Genomic DNA, 17007 nt, shown 5'->3' with positions numbered 1-17007 from the left:
TCAGTTGTCTTCACTCTGATTATGATTTTTCCACTGAGAAATCTTAAACCTCCATTAATCTAACTTATTTTTCACTTTGAAATTTAAAATGGAATTAAAGAAATCTGTTTCAAGGTTATTCACTCATGCTTTTGTTGATACTTCATGCTTTTCATTCTTTGAAATTCATTATTGAATTTCTCATAATATACTGTATCTGATATATATATAGTTTAAAAGTGTAACTTTTTCCCAAAAATAAAATATTTAAAATAAGTTGTTCTCAACTTAGAATAGAATCATAACTATGGTTATGTACTATATTACAAGAATATAGTCTGTGGGACATTTTGTCATTAATGTAGATCCACTGCAATGTTTTTGTACAATATTTTTAAAACCACAAACATGCATTTAGAAAATTAGGTAAAATGATTTTGCTGAGTAACTCAATGTCAGTGTTCTTCAAACTTAATAATAGCAATGCTGAGATAATCTTAGACAAAACTGGAGCAGAAATTGTTCAATTACCTTCTAGTAAAATAAAGGTTTTTTTCATGCTTAGAATAAAGTAAATCTATTAAGAACTATACATTTTCTCCAGATTTATTTTAAGGTTTGAAAACTCAATCTCTTAAAAATCCTAGTCCATACAGTACTGATGAAAAAGCACATCATATATTCTCAAAGTCAGGGAATATTAATGGATCATCCAGTGAGGAGGTCTCTCTGTACTTTACAATATCACAAGTCTCCAAAATACTGCACAGTTGTCAGCTTTAACAATAGCAATAGTCTGAAACACCCTGACCTTAAATTACTGATAAAAATAGAGAAAATGTTAGCAGCTTAATTAAACAGTTGTCAAGTTACTCCTTTTCCATCACCCCAATGAGGCTATTTTTAATACATAAAAACGTTACAGAAGACAGATTCTAAACATAGGATAACTGGCTTCATTGAGAACCATCATTTGATATACAATTAGGTTTAGTGAAATCTCACGTCAGCACTGTATTGGGCTCATTTCAAATCCATTGATTTCCACAGTCCTATAAATATTAGGAATCAAGCATGTCCAGTCTGTCTCTAATCTGAAGATCCCAACTGCTAGAGTGCTACCATCCTTTTCATTAGTGTTTGCTTTACCTAATAAAATACTTGAATAATTGAATTAGAGAGAACAATATGAAGAAAATCAAATGTGATCTTGTGAAAAGAGAGCCAAGTTTGGTGGAAAGAAAATTAAGGAGAGCCAGAAAAATGGTATAAAAATTAATAGCATTATCAGACATTTGTTTTAAGAAGGAACATTTATTTTCTCAAAGAAAATCATCCCAAAGACTATATGTCCCAAGAAAATATGTGCTGATAAGATCCTAAGTTTGTGTTTTAATATTTTTTGAGTAAGGAAAATCAGTTACGTCTTACATTTACAAATGAGCATGGCACCTAGCTTGTACTAACAGATATCCTTCTTTCATATTACTAGAAGCAGTGACTCTAGATGTTTTATCCAGGCTTTGGTTATTTGCTGATTTCTTCTTTATTTCACAAGAGAAAGTTTGTTTAGTCATGAGTCTTATTAGATGAGTTACAGTCAATATGATGTGATCCTTCTATTCTGTCCATACTTAGACCTTTCTGATATCTATAAAGTATCTATGAAGACATTTTATCATATGACTACTTAACAAAAAGTGAATTTGCATACATATAAGCCAGAAATTATCCATTTAATGATATCCAACTATTTACCTTGGAACCACAGTGGTTGGTACTTTAACTGAGATGAATAGAGTGCTTAGAAACCTACCCATGGAAACCGGAAATTTGTGGTTCTGCTTGTTAGTAAGAGGAACTAAGTGATTAAATGGAAAGATTAAATTTTTTAATCTATCAGAATTTTGAAAATCTTGTTTTATTTTTTGATAGTAGATTTAGGCTCACTTTTCAGACATGGTGGATTACAGTACTAATAGAATTTACCTGAAGAGGAAAGTAATAATTATGAGTAGTAATTATGTTAAAAAGTAATAATTATATTAATATTTGCTTGAATACCTCCCAAATAAATACCAAGCTTAAGCACCGTGGCAGAAAACATAAACCCTATTAGGCCTCCCAAAACAGCCTGGGCAAGAAGAGTACATTGGAGTTTTTTTTTTTTTTCATAAAAAGTGGCCAGATGACTAAAAGGATATTTAATAAAATTTAGTTTATAACAATTATTACCCTATTTCAGACATGATAAAGCAATGTGTTATAGGTCAGATAATTACCAATTCATCAATGCATTTACAACACTTGAATTACTATTGTGTATGTTGCTACATGTGAGTCTTAGAAAGAAGGTCCTTGTTTTGTTTACTCTTGTGTTCTGCACCTTATTAATTCAAAAAAGGAGGAGTCATCATGTACTCCACTTATTTCAGAGGGAAGACTATCTGGGTGATACTTATTTACAGAAATTCTGTCAGAGAATCAGCAAGGGGCTGGGAATATGGCCTAGTGGCAAGAATGTTTGCCTTGTATACATGCAGGTTCGATTCCTCAGCACCACATATATAGAAAAGGCCAGACGTGGCATTGTGGCTCAAGTTGGCAGAGTGCTAGCCTTGAGCAAAAAAGAAGCCAGCGACAGTGTTCAGGCCCTGAGTTCAAGCCCCAGGACTGGCAAAAAAAAAAAAAAAAAAAAAAAAAAAAAGGAATCAGCAAGTGTTTTAACAAACAACAAATTCAAAAAGTTCATAAAGTCTACTCTTTTAGAATTTTGTGCTTCCAAATATTAAGTTCATATTCTCATATTTTAATGACAAATTTACAGCATTTTTAACAATTGGTTGTGGTGCTTGATCTCAAGGCCTAGGTGCTGCCTCTGAGCATTTTTGCTCAAGGCTAGCACTCTAACACTTTGAACCACAGCTCCACTTCCAGTTTGTGAGTGGCTAATTAGTGATAAGAGTCTCACTGGAACTTTTCTACCTGGGCTGACTTTGAACCAGGACCCTCAATTCTTAGCCTCCAGAGTAGCTAGAATTACAACTGTGAGCCACTGGTGCCCAGCCAATTTACAGCTTGACCTAATGTTAGCAGCATTCCTAGGAATTTAATGTCTAAATAAGACTGGGCATTTACACATACCTACATTTCAGAATCTAGAATTTCATTTTATGACATTTTATTTCACAGAGCTCCATTCATCCTCACAAATCAACAAAAATCCTGAAATACTGACTTTTATAAAAGATAATGAAACATTTGTGTGAAGATTTTAAGAAAATTATAAACAATGACCTAATAGAAGATATTCCTAAGTCCATTGCCAAAGAATATATACTGACTTGTTCAAAAAATCATAAGGAACACAAGCAAAATTCAATGAAAATGACATGAACTTTAATCTTCCATATATTATGTATTTTAGAACTCTTTATTTCTATAATATAGTGCTAAGGGCATTCTTAATAGTTTGCATGAAAAGAGAACATTACAGAGGCAAATTGGTTTCACTATACAGAGTGTCAAGGATCAAATAGCTGTAAGTACAAGAACATCTTGCCTTGTTCCTGAGCAAGAACCATTTTTCTATTCTCTACAGAAGATTTTCCAAGGTAGCTGTTGACCCTGATTGTTATATGTTTGTGTAACTAATGATGATGATGGTGGTTTATCTTAATTAGCAAAGTGCTGCATAGAAAACAATGTGAAGCAAAACCTTTAAAATCCCAGAAACACTAAAAACCTGCTTGATTTATTAATACATTTTCAAACATTCTTCAGGTTATACTTATATTAATAATATCTGGTAATCATTTGTTTTCAGTGTTTGCTCAGTACAAGGCCTAATGCATGAAAGTACACAAAAAATGTTGTTGAAGAAAGGAATAACTTAGGTTTGTTCAGAACAAAATGATAAATTGGAATTGGTAAAAATGAGAAACACATTACATCAAGAACCAAACTTTAGGTTAGTTACTGAAATTCGTGCGAATTCAGTCAAAACACTACGTAGTAATAATCAGGATAATTCAAAACAAAGAAAACTGTTAAGATTCTAATCATTTTTCTGGCATTTACACAGAGAAGAAGGTAGAAGTTTGGATTCCATGTTAGAATACCTAAACATGAGCTATTCCTAATGCTATAAGTCAACCATATAAATTAGCTAAAAAACAATTACATCAAGTATAAAACACAGTTGATGTAAGATGAAGGTTAAAAGGGTTTCTTATGTGTTCTAGGTTATGGATAGATCTTAAATCATCAAAAGAAAAATTTCCTCACTTATACACAGAAGAATGATCATAATTTGTTTTTTTCCTGTTCCTCTTCTTTATCTTTACAAGGAAAGTAATTATAGAAATATAATATCTTAATCTGGCTTCTAATATTGGAGGGATTAGAATCTTTAGTTCTCTGTGATTTTAAAAATTAACTAGGGGGCTGGGAATGTGGCTTAGCAGTAGAGTGCTTGCCTAACACGCATGAAGCCCTGGGTTTGATTCCTCAGCACCACATAAACAGAAAAATCTGGAAGTGGGGCTGTGGCTCAAGTGGTAGAGTGTTAGCCTTGAGCAAAAGGAAGCCAGGGACAGTACTTATGCCCTGAGTTGAAGCCCCAGAACTGGAAAAAAAAAATTAACTAGGATATTCAAATGATGTTAAACACTGTGGTTTTAATTTCAAAATGATTTGTCTATCTGATGTGATTTTGTGGCTTCTCAAATAAGTATGTTATGCATACGATAGTTAAAGGTCCAATAATCTAACTTCAAAAGACAAAAACAAAACAGACATGAAACTCAGACCTTAGAGATCAGATTTGGGAAGAGCGAGATGGGATTTTTGTTTCATGCTTTCATCATTTCCATCTTTTCAAAGACAAATAGCAAAATGTTTTGTAAATTAAGAAAAAAATTAAAATTTCTCTCTTAAAACACATAGTATTGGTTCCTACTAATGTGACTTGCTGAAAACCGTCATGACATTCATGAAATGGTTTTAAAGTGGCTTCTAAGTTCCAGACACAATACCAGGCACCATTAATTAACAGTAAACAGAAAAAAATTCCTGTTCTTATGGAGTTCATATTCTATTAGAGAAAGATGCAAAGGAAGATAAATAAACTGTGATGTTGTGGGTGATAAATTCTATTGTGAAGTAACAGAACAGAGAATATTTTGAACCACAAAACTCAGTCATTTTAAACCAGTGAAGAGGCCTAAGACAAGGACTTTGAACAAATCATGAAGGAGATGAGAAAATAAACAATGCCTGGAAGATCAAAACAAAGGCAAGAGTAACATGAGCAACCTCTGCACAAAGTATGCTTGTGATGTTCCTGGAACAAGAAGAATGATCGTCTGGCAACAGAACCATAAATTTAAAAGAGATTGTTAAGAGATGGCTGAGAAAATTCAAGGTATTGGGTGAAAGGAGGTTAGAAAGAAACAAAAGAAAAGTATTTACCAATGACATTCACAATGTATAGGTGTAAATGGGCGCCCAGGCAGAAACTCTGGTACTCCACAACACTGGTGTTTTGTGATGTCACATCAACCCTGCTCATCCACCATTGTAAGTAACTACAACTAATTTATTCCTACTCCAAATACTTTTGCACTTGGTGCTATTAGGTTGATTCCCCCTGTAATAGCTGTTGGGAAAAGTGGCCATAAGAATGCATGATAACTTCAAAAGATCTTGTGAAGGAAAATTCCTTGAGCTTGGGTCAAAAAGGCATAAAGTCTTGGGCTACAGCTGTGTAGAGATATGACTTATATGGTAGAACACCTGCCTAGTTAGCTCAAAGCCTTAAATTCTAATCCAGTAGTTAAAAATTAGAAGAAGTAGCAGAAGAAAAGAGGAGGGGTAGAAGGAGGAGGAAAGGATGAAGAAGAGGAGGAGGGTGAAGAGAAAAAAAGGAGGAAGAGGAGGAGGAGGAGGAGGAGGAGGAGGAGGAGGAAGAGGAGGAGGAGGAAAAGAAGAAGAAGAAGAAGGAGGAGGAGGAGGAGGAGGAGGAGGAGGAGGAGGAGGAGGAGGAGGAGGAGGAGGAGGAGGAGAAGAAGAAGAAGAAATGAAGTCTACTGTAGTAGGCTAAGGTAAATGTAGCTATTCTCTTAGCTAGTCCATTTACCTGAATACATGACTTTTTCTCCACAAGTAAAGTAAATCACATATTTCTATTTTTGAGTAAGTGTTCTAACTGAAATCAGGTTGAAATTACTATTTTACCTAAAATTTTGACCTTACATTATTTTTATAGGACTTATTTAAATCAATGTGACATTTGTTTGTGATCCACATTTAGTATCCTAATCTTTAGTTTTCCTGAGAATATGAAAATCTTAGTGATTTTCTTTAATGTGGGTTACATATAAATTTAAAGTTAACTTCTTTATTCAAACTTTCAGTGGAGAGTTTGTCCAGAAGTAATAAACTACTAAATATGGTTTTTAATATACTAAATTTTAGTTTATTAAATACTGTTTTTTGTGAATATATATTTATATATATTTTTTACTCTTTAAGCTCAAATGTACAAATTATTAGAAATGTTGAGGTATCCTAATGTCAATAGCTGATTTCCAATTAAAACTATTGTCATTTTTAGATGAAATACTAGAAATTTCTAAATTTCAAATGTGGCAGATGGACTGTCTCTAAATTCAGTGTCCACAAAAGGCAAAATACATGTTATTTAACAGAAAAAAATATTTAAAGCCATAGTATACATTTATATTATATCATAACAAACATCCCCTTTGAGAAATGAGAGAGTTTTTAGGAGCAAAACACAGTGTATACGAATCATAGGAATAACATTTGTGCCAAATGACAGTGTTTTTAGTACTAAGAAACATAGGCTTCATGGCTTCCTTCATTTGTAATAATTAGTGTGTATCTATGATAGTCTTAGCAGAGGTTCACAATAGCCCATTAGCTATGTACATAGGACCAAATAAAATGATACTTATTGATATGATCTTCACACTGTAGAAATAAGATGAGTTTTTTTTTCTTTTTTCTTTTTTCTTTCTTTTTTTTTTTTTTTTTTTTTTTTTTTTTTTTTTGCCTCTTGGGCCTTGGACTCAGGGCCTGAGCACTGTCCCTGGCTTCTTTATGCTCAAGGCTAGCACTCTACCACTTGAGCCACAGCGCCCCTTCTGGCCATTTTCTATATATGTGGTGCTGGGGAATCAAACCCAGGGCTTCAGGTATACAAGCCAAGCAATCTACCACTAGGACATAGTCCCAGCCCGAGTTTTGTTTTGTTTTTCTTTTCTGAGCTTACTGCTTACAGATATTTCTTTTGTCTTTCATTTTTGTCTCCTCTGGTTTATTCCCTGGGGTAACTGTTTCTGATTTCTGTATCTATTGTCTTATATATGTTTATCTGATTTGGGGAAGGGAAGAGGAATCACAGAAATGGTGGGACAAAGAGTGAACTAATGCAACAGTGATACTCACTAGACACTTCATTGGAAATGAACTTTACAATTTCGAGAGGACGGGAAATGGGAGAAGGGAAAGTGGGCGACAAAGAAACAGGGTAAAAATGTTTGACAAGAAATTTACTTATCAGTTTACTTATGTAACTGTAACCCCTCTGTAAATCACCTTTACAATAAAATAAAATTTGAAACATAAAATAAAAACCTAAAGAAATGGCACTGTGGCTCAAATGGTAGATCGCTAGCCTTGAGCTAAAGAGCTCAGGGAGAGGGCACAGGCCCAGAGTTCAAGCACCACGACCAACCAAAAACACAACAACAACAAAAAACCCACTAAATAAAATAAAAGTGCACTCTGGCAATGCCTGTAATCCTAGCAACCAAGATACTGAGGATTGAGAATTACAATTTGAAGCCAGACAAGGCAGAAAACCTGTCAGCTTCTTATCTCCAATTCAAACACCAAAAAGCTGGAAGGATAGCTGAGGACAAGTAGAGCCCTAGTCTTAATCACAAAACTCAGGGTCAGTTCCAAAACCCTGATTTCAAGTCCCAGACCTGGTGTGTGCACGCACCAATACACACACACACACACACACACACACACACACACACGCACATTTTCTTCTCCAAAGACTTCTTTCATATCTTAGAAAACAAAAATTATTTGATTTTCATAGTTTTATTTTTCCTTATCCAATGATAAAATGGATTCAAAATAAGGCAATGCTTTCAATCTGTGATCCCTAAGCCAATTATAGCTCGTTGCAGTATTTTCAAAGCTGAGGGTTGATTCATGCTTAAATTTTTGTTAAAATTTGGTTTTATTCTCATCCAAGTTGATCTCATTCACATAAGAATAAGTTTTAGAAAGAATAAATATACTTATAACCTTCACAATATTAGAACTGAGATTTGAAACCCAAGTCAGATACTGACACAACACCTTATAAATTTCTCACATTTTCCCAACACTTACTGTAAACAAATCCGTTTGTTTTAGCCATAATAAGCTGGTTTCAATTATTTTTATTTCAACAGTATTATTGTGTTCTTTGAGTAAAAGGCCCAGTTCAGTGCTTTTTTCACATAGAATTGCACATTCTATATTTTACCTATCATATTTCAATCTCATATTCACCATATCATGGATTTCATAGCATTGTTTTTACTGTGGACTTAACTTTCAGATACTTAGGGAATAAAAACTTGAGTTTGTGAAAAATAGTATATTCTTCAGGTTATTAGGGCTATGGCCTAATGTTAAAAAGCCACATTTATTTGTATTTCTGTTTATTACCCCTTGGAATAGTAAATAGTTGCATATAATTTCAATTGTTATTTTCAACTAAAATAGGACAAATTCTTCTTTTGTTCCAATGTACTAGCAAACAAACTACCTATTCTTACACAATTTAATGGCATCATAAATTTAAAATGTGTTACTATGTTTTAGGCCAACTGTATAGGTTTACAATGGAACATGTTCCTGGGACAAACATGCAAATATTTTAAGTAAAAAGTTGAAATATTATACCAAAACTCTGCCCATTTTACTTTGTGTGTGGAAAGTTTTTCCAGAATACATCCATGGCTGATGGCAACTTTTCAAATAATCATGAACAAATATGCACACAAAAAGAATCAAAGAAGCATCATTAACCAACCAGACGAGGTAGGTAGACCTTTAAATAAAACAACAGAAGTGTGCATAGGCCACCTGCAGATGTTCTTGCCTTAATTCTTAAAAGATCACAGGTTGTCCAGGAGCCTGCAGGTTGTTTTAAGAAGACAAGGAAAGCCTGTGCCCGGAGACCCACAGTTCTAAAGTTTTCTTTTTGTGAGGAGTCCTACTTATATTCCCCCAAATCTTAAACTGCTCTCCATCTTCTTGATGCTGTAGATTGACTTGTGTTCCCTCAGAAATATTACAGACACCTTAATGTTTAATTTAACAAGGTAACCTAGTTAACAGTATTAAAGAGAATTTACTTTCTTGGATTTTCACTTTATAAATGTGTGAATTTTTGTACATTAAATTATATGAGCATTTATATGTAAAGACTTAGTAGTGTCTCTGCCTATCCTGATACAAACAGTTATTGAAATAAAGAAAATCATTCATGGCCACTTTGCAAACTTGCTTGAAAAACTCTAATGATTGAATATTTTCTTGGCATATTGTTATGCTTCGAAAAGCATGTTTGAAAGTTACTATATTCAAGTTACACAATAGATAATACTGTATGAAATTCTTCAAAGCAAGACCTCAAATATTCTTCAAATGCTATTTATTCTTTACCTTTATAATGTAGATATCTATATTGGGTTATTGAAGGAGTCAAAATTTTTTAATTGCATGATACTATCACTGCCTTATTTCATTTTGAAAAAGGCACTTCTTCATATTTTTGAGAGTATATTTTCTTCCTTTTTAAACAGCAGTCAAATATGTGTGCAAATATCACTGACAATGTGAGAAGAGGTGTTATGTGCTTTTAAAGGAGATGCCCTGAAACTGAGTAAAGGAAGTCAAAAAGAAAGATGAAGCAAGCAGGAGGAAAGAAGTAATGGAAGTGAGATGTATTATTCACAAGGTTTTATTCCTGAGAAGCACACACATACACACACACACACACACACACACACACACACACACACACACGACAGGTGAAAAGGTAAAGTGTAGATCTCAAAGTGGTGAGACAAATTCATTCTCAGTCCAGTGTGGGTGTGAGACTGAGTGGTAGTATACTATTCAATTAAAGGAAAAGAATATAAGGAGCTTAATTACTAGATTATGTAACTATGGTCGTAAGTATGTAACCTAGAAAACCACAAAGGAAAAAAAACCAGGAGCTAATTCTGAATAGAAAATTTAGAAAGTTGAACCAACGTTCCTTGACCCTTAGCAGTTTCAAAACTGCTGAATTAGGTTAGTGACAGACTGAACTAGATAAAACAATTTCAAGTGGCATCGTTGTTGCAGCTCATTCTGTCATTTTTAAATATTTTACAAAATCTAAGCCAACTCTCAACTGCTTATTTGAAGAACAGCAGATATTCAGCAATGCCAGTGCAATGTTTCCATGTGTGGGGTACAAAAAGCATGTGTGTGGACTAGTTATTTTTATAGATGACACTATCTTTACTATAGGGGAATGAAAATGGATATGCTGACTGGGATCAAAAGCAGGTAGACTTCTGAAAATTGGATAGGAATGGTGCACAGCATGAGAAACTCATGTAAATGAACAGTTGATTGCCTTTCTGTGCTTACATTGTTTCTATTTTATTCCAATGGATCACACTGCACAACACATGTTTATAAGGCCCAGGGATACAGAAGGTAGGCCAAGTATACAAGACGTTAATGACAGTGAGGATTCTAATAAGGATAAAAAGTGCTGTAGCTTTAGTCCTGTATTCATTCCAATCAGAGTTCTGATCATCAATATTCCTGTGTTCTCAATTGTAGGTTGCTATTATAAAAGTTCATTTTAGATTCATGGTAATTTTTGTACTTTTGCAAACATTAGAGACCATTGTATGCTACAGATTGGTTTACTAATTTGATTTTAAGACTTTTGGCTGTATAATTACAACTGGATCTTTTTCCTTCAAACTTTTGACTAAAAGCTAAAGATGTTTAAAGGCTTTCATGTTGGTTTCCAAGAGTTCTTAAAGCTATTTGTTTTCTCTCGAGTATGTTCAAATGCAAAAAATCTCAGTCTCAAAATTCATCATGCTTGAAGTGTGATAAGAAATCTTGCTTTATCATACTGAAGTTTGAAATTAAAAACAAGGATTCAGAATGTGTTGTGATTGTATAATCTTTATGAAATAAAGCTTTATTATTATATTCTACCCTCAGTTCTCTATATTTTTTAAATTATATATTTCAGATTCAACCAATGCTTTCAGATTTTTAGAGAAGAAAATGTGTACATACAGGAATAATTAGAACAATTGACTAGGTAACATGAATTTAAGGAAAACTCTTTTTTTCTGGTTTCTTGATACATACTTGAGTCCTGTTGCTTCTCGGAAGAATAAAATCTATGTCACTAAAGTGGCATGTATTCAATATTGTATTATAAAGTATATTGGAATTCCCAAAACTAGGTACCCTGTTTCTCACCATTCATTTCAGTGAAAGTCCATTTCAAAAGTTAGCATCTCACATAATCTCTAAAACAATTTAGGATTTAATTCATAGGCAGGTCACATCCAGGATTTATTAAAACTCCATAGATATACATATAAATGTGTACATATATGCATATATATGTACATATAGTGTGTGATATATGTATCTATATTTCAACAAGTGCACAGTAATTAGAAATTAACCCCTTATTTTTGTAAGTAGCAAATTTAATGTTCAAATTTGGCTGTCAAAACACTACTCAGGAATGATTCCTCATTATCTTGACCAAAGAGTTTGGGGCAATTTTTCTTAGAGTACATCAGCCAGGAATACATTGGGGATGATGAATAAAGAGTACAGTGTGAAGACAGCAGATTAGAAAGAATGCACTCTTTTAACACTTCCATCTTTTGTAAGATTCAATAAGTAAGTGATATAGAAGAGTTCAATTGTTTATGTCACCAGCTCCTCTGCCATTCTTTGTCTCCAGAATGCTATAAAAGGGATAGCTCTAGAGCACATATCTCTGAAATGAAAATCACTAAATAGGAATACATTTATCAGAGTAATTTTCTAGAATTATTTGTTTCCTTGGCCCATTCAAAGTATGTTTGAATACAGACACATTTTCTGAGAAAAACAAGGAAACAATTATATGATAGCAGGAATATGGCTTCATAGGAAACAGGGCTACATTTAATTAGCTTTGCTAGTTTGCCTTTTCTGCTTTTTGTTACAATCCATATCATTGTCTGGAACCTTTGAGGCAATCTTTCCCAAATTAAATAACTACCAAAATTTTACAAACGACATGAAGGTTACATTGTATTTACAAAGAAGTTGGCACTTACAGAATAAATTATTGACCTTTTTGTTTTGTTGTTGTTGTTGTTAAATCCAGCCCAGGCACCCATGGTTCAGGCAAATGAGAAAGCCTGGTGTCTTTTTATGCATTATGCTACATTAACATGAATAATTAGGATTCCCTATAGTCATTTCTCCGTAGTGCTGTTACTGTTGTGGAAAAAAACAGCACCTCCCATTGTAATCCATAGGGTGGTGTGGAGAGCTTATTAGTCCAGAGAAAGCAAAGGCTGCATGTTTTCTTCCTCACTTTTATCCATGCGTTTTAGTATTGTGGGATCCACTACTGATTGGGATCTGGAAAGAATAAAACTAAAGTCAGCAAATTAATACCAAATAATTATCCAGATGGCTGTCTTTTCTTTGTCATTGCTTCTCCCATACGCAAGGATTTTCCTCCCCAGCATCAAGGAATTTATGAACTGTAGATGCTGCACATTAAAAGAAACACTTATGGTGCTATTTGGCATAACAGAGAAGAAATTACCCCCTCTGGTCACCAAGTACAAGAATGAGCAGCAGGGGCTGGGGATATGGCCTAGTGGCAAGAGAGCTTGCCTCCCATACATGAAGCCCTAGGTTCCATTCCCCAGCACCATGTATACGGAAAACAGCCACAAGGGGCACTGTGGCTCAAGTGGCAGAGTGCTAGCCTTGAGCAAAAAGAAGCCAGGGACAGTGCTCAGTCCCTGAGTCCAAGGCCCAGGACTGGCAAAAAAAAAAAAAAGAATGAGCAGCAAAGAATTCTAAATAGATAACAATAGGCTCATGTTCTCCTCTTCACAATAGAACAAGAGTCTTCTCTTGGTGATAATGAGAAATTCTAGTGCAGGACCAATGTTTTCCAACAAAACATACCCAATGAAAAAAAATGACTACAGTAAAATAATTGTGAAGAAAAATGGAATAGAAATGGTAAGTGGCTTGATTCCTGCTCTAACAAAACCCATAAAACAACTTCATCATAAATATGCAAGTTTCTTTAACCACTTTGTTTTGTTTTTAATGACTACAACAAAAGAAATAAAAATTAAAATGAGATTTTTGTTAAATTTCCCTCTAGGTATGTCAATGAAACTGTTATTTCTGAAAGCTTATAGAAATGACTAGAGTTTTATTTTTTTTTTAAGTACAACTCATGTTTAGGCATCAAGACTATTCAGGTAAGAAAACGCATCATTTGAAAATCCCTTATATATGCATTTCATAGCAGGTGGGACCGGAATTTCCGTTCATCATTAAGAAACAACAGGAAAGCAGGATGGAGAAAAATCAATGAAACATGCCTCTATTGAGGCAGGAAGTTGCAGTCTTAATAGCTACAGCATTAAGGAAGCAGCTGCCCTTTTAAAATTCTCCTCTGTAATGAATTCCTCCCCTGCTGTTCCATTCCAGCCAATTGGCTTTTGCTGTGGCAATATGCTTCTTCTCAGACCTCATTAACTTTTGAGAAGAAAGACTATAAGCCAAATACAACTACACATGCTAATGAAAAAGAATAGCAATGGAACTAATTATCAGAAAAATTACAGGATTAACTGTCACTTGACTCACTCATTGAAATGAATGGGTTTCAAAAGTGGAAAATGAAGGTGGAAGTATTTTTTAAAGGTTTGTTTCCTAAAATCCATCACTTCATCTAATTAACAAATAAGCATTAGGTATCTACAATCTCAGAAAGGAGACTAATGTTTTGAGACTCTGTGTGTGTGTTTTAGAGAGAAGAAGGAAAAAGAAAAACGAGAAGAAGAGCTGAGAGAGAGTAAGAGAGAGAGAAAGAAAAGACTATACCACAGGACTTCAATGACTACTTCTAATCAATAAGTAATTTCCATACTAAAAGAATTTCAATGTTATATATTCAAAATGCAGAGGAATGAGAACAATGGAGACATTTTCTTTATAGAAAACGCATGAAAACTTGTCATAAAGACTGATGTAAATGCTGAGTTATATCCTGGTGATGTTTAATAAGTAAACATCAAAGCTTTATGAACAACACAAGAAACACAATTTAAGTGTTTTGATTTTCCATAATACCCTGTGGAAACACTTGTACAGATAAACACATACAAATTTCGGTGAGCTTGAATGCTTTACATGTAAAAAGAAAAAGTTAACCATATGACAGGCTTAACAAAATTGCATTGTACTTCCTAACCAGGGATTGTTTGCTGATTTATATAAGAATGCATTACAGCTATCATAATTGTTGGCTGAGGAATGCTGATTGTTGTTACAGATAAGAACAATTACTCAATAAATTAAGTAAATAAGAAGGAAAGCTCTTATTCTTACAGGAAAAATAAGTCCACTTCCCATTCTACCTGCTTGGTATGAGGTATTTCTTCAAAAGCCTTGGATATTTGGAGTACAGTTAGAAAGCTTCTGAATGTGATGTCTTGTTAGGATTATACTAGATTTCTAAGTATGCAAAGTTTAAATTTTCTCTTTTAAAATGGATAAAGAGTTACCTGCATGTATTTAGTTACAATGTACAATGTACAGTGTGATGAGAAAAGGTTTCCTGGTGTCATAAAAAAGCTGAACTTGTAGAAGCAGATAGAGAATGGTGCCTTATCAGAAATGGGGAGATTGGGAAGGGAGGATGGGAGGCAAGAGATAAAGGGTACAAAATATCACTTAAACAGTTGGTATAAGGTCTGGCAATATATTTTAGAGTATAGTGATTATAGTGAACATGAATACATTTTATATTTACAAATGACTCAGAGAACAAGTTGAAATCTTCTAACCACCAAAACAAGTTGACTTTATCTTTGACACTAAATGCCTAGTCATTCTTTCATGAGAGCATAACAGGATGTAATGTCTCACTAGAAAATTGTATGCATGCGTGCGCGCGCGCGCACACACACACACACACACAATGGAGTTAGTCTCCCACTCTAGCTTCAGCCCATTTCCCAGAATGCCTTTAGCCTACCTCTTCATTGACTTGGGGGAGAGCTCCTTTTCTACTTCCTTCACAGGCATGCTGTATGGGTCCATGCTGTATTCACTGTCGTCATCATACTCGTGGTCCAGCAGTGTCCTTGCCCATGTTCCCATATCATAAGGGGGAAGCATTCCTCCAAACTCAGAGGGCAGAATCTCAGGATGAATTAGTTGGTGCAGACTGTTCAGGTTGTTACCATGTAAAAATATCTACAAGTGCAAGAAGAGAGGTTGGAGGCAAACACACAAAGGAAATTAATGCCACCCAAATGCTGCAGGGGAAGAGCTTGAGTATAGGAGAAACAAATGTGAGTTTCTCATGTCTCTTAAAATACTTTACCCTTTCCAACTACTCTGTGGAAATAGGCAGGGGTGGTATTATTATCCTAACATTTCATGTAAAAATCCTGAGGAACAGGATTGCTTGCTTTCTAGGTCAGATCATTACTAGGTTAAAGAGCTGAAGCCATGAATTTGTTTTCTTGTGTCCTAATTAAAAGCATGAGCAGAATAAGATGTACATACTGGTTTTCATTTGGCAAATTGAGGATGTGCATAATGAATGCTGTTAAAATAAACCTTTGCCATCAATTACAGAGCTGATCCAAGACATAAAACCAAAAGATGTCATCATCAGAGCATTCTCTTTATATCAGTGGGAATACTGTAAGCAGGAAATTTGTCTTTATAATTCAAAGATGATAGAAGTAAGCGAAATGTATCATCATCTCATAATGAATGTCTGAATGAGTTCCATGTACCAAGGAAGTATGTATACAACAGTACACCTAGAATCCTGTGTCTTAAAGATGTCCATGTTTACTATCCAAATGAAGAATAAAATAATGGATGAAAAATGAAACATTATATGTATACATTAATGATTGATGTTATTGTCTATATAAAACTTTTCTTGATAAGTTAAAAACCAATTCAAGGGGCTGGGAATACGGCCTAGTGGTAGGGTGCTTGCCTCGTATACATGAAGCCCTGGATTTGATTCCTCAGCACTACATATATAGAAAAAGCCAGAAGGAGTGCTGTGGCTCAAGTGGTAGAGTGCTAGCCTTGAGCAAAAAGAAGCACCAAGATTGGCAAAAAAAAAAAAAAAAAATCAAGATATATACTCAAAATTTGTGTCTCCGTCAATTGTTACTGCTTTTTCATTTTGGTCTTAAAACTGCCAATCAACATTCTCTTATAAAGTATTTCATTCATCTAATATAAATGTATGCAATTATGCACTTAAGAACTATAGTTTGAGCAATTTAGTTTCATACTTCATGTATAAAATCAACAGGCTAACACATTCTTGCTTTTCCACACCTTCAGAATTCACAGAACTACATACATAGGGAAACAAAGGCAGCTCAGTCTACAAGAAATACACTTAAAGGGATTGGAGTAAGCAATTTAACAAGTATTTTAACAAATTATGGTGAACTAAAACCAGCTAGCAGAAGATCATTGGCTAAAATAGAAAGGGAGAACAACTACATATAATACATATTTACAGGGGCCTATAGAAGAAGAAACCATCTGCATGAAATTACACACATCAGTGAAATGACAAACTGTACACCTTCAGACTAAAACAGC

At 34.2% G+C, this 17007-nt stretch overlaps 1 protein-coding gene across 1 annotated transcript in view; it reads right to left on the bottom strand.

The window, feature by feature from the left end:
- Window positions 1-12659: 12659 nt before the first annotated feature.
- Window positions 12660-17007, bottom strand: part of Clvs2 (clavesin 2) — a 52458-nt gene continuing 48110 nt past the window's right edge. Inside the window, exons 4-5 of the mRNA XM_048354647.1 lie at window positions 15398-15618; window positions 12660-12747 (exon numbers count right to left, since the gene is read on the bottom strand). Coding sequence (XP_048210604.1) covers window positions 12660-12747; window positions 15398-15618 — 309 coding nt within the window. The remainder of the gene's footprint in view (window positions 12748-15397; window positions 15619-17007) is intronic.

This window comes from Perognathus longimembris, chromosome 9 (genome assembly GCF_023159225.1).
Source record: "Perognathus longimembris pacificus isolate PPM17 chromosome 9, ASM2315922v1, whole genome shotgun sequence".
NCBI classification, from domain to species: Eukaryota; Metazoa; Chordata; class Mammalia; order Rodentia; family Heteromyidae; genus Perognathus; species Perognathus longimembris.
The sequence above is the reverse complement of the archived record's forward strand: the minus strand, read 5'-3'. Positions and strand labels throughout refer to the sequence as shown.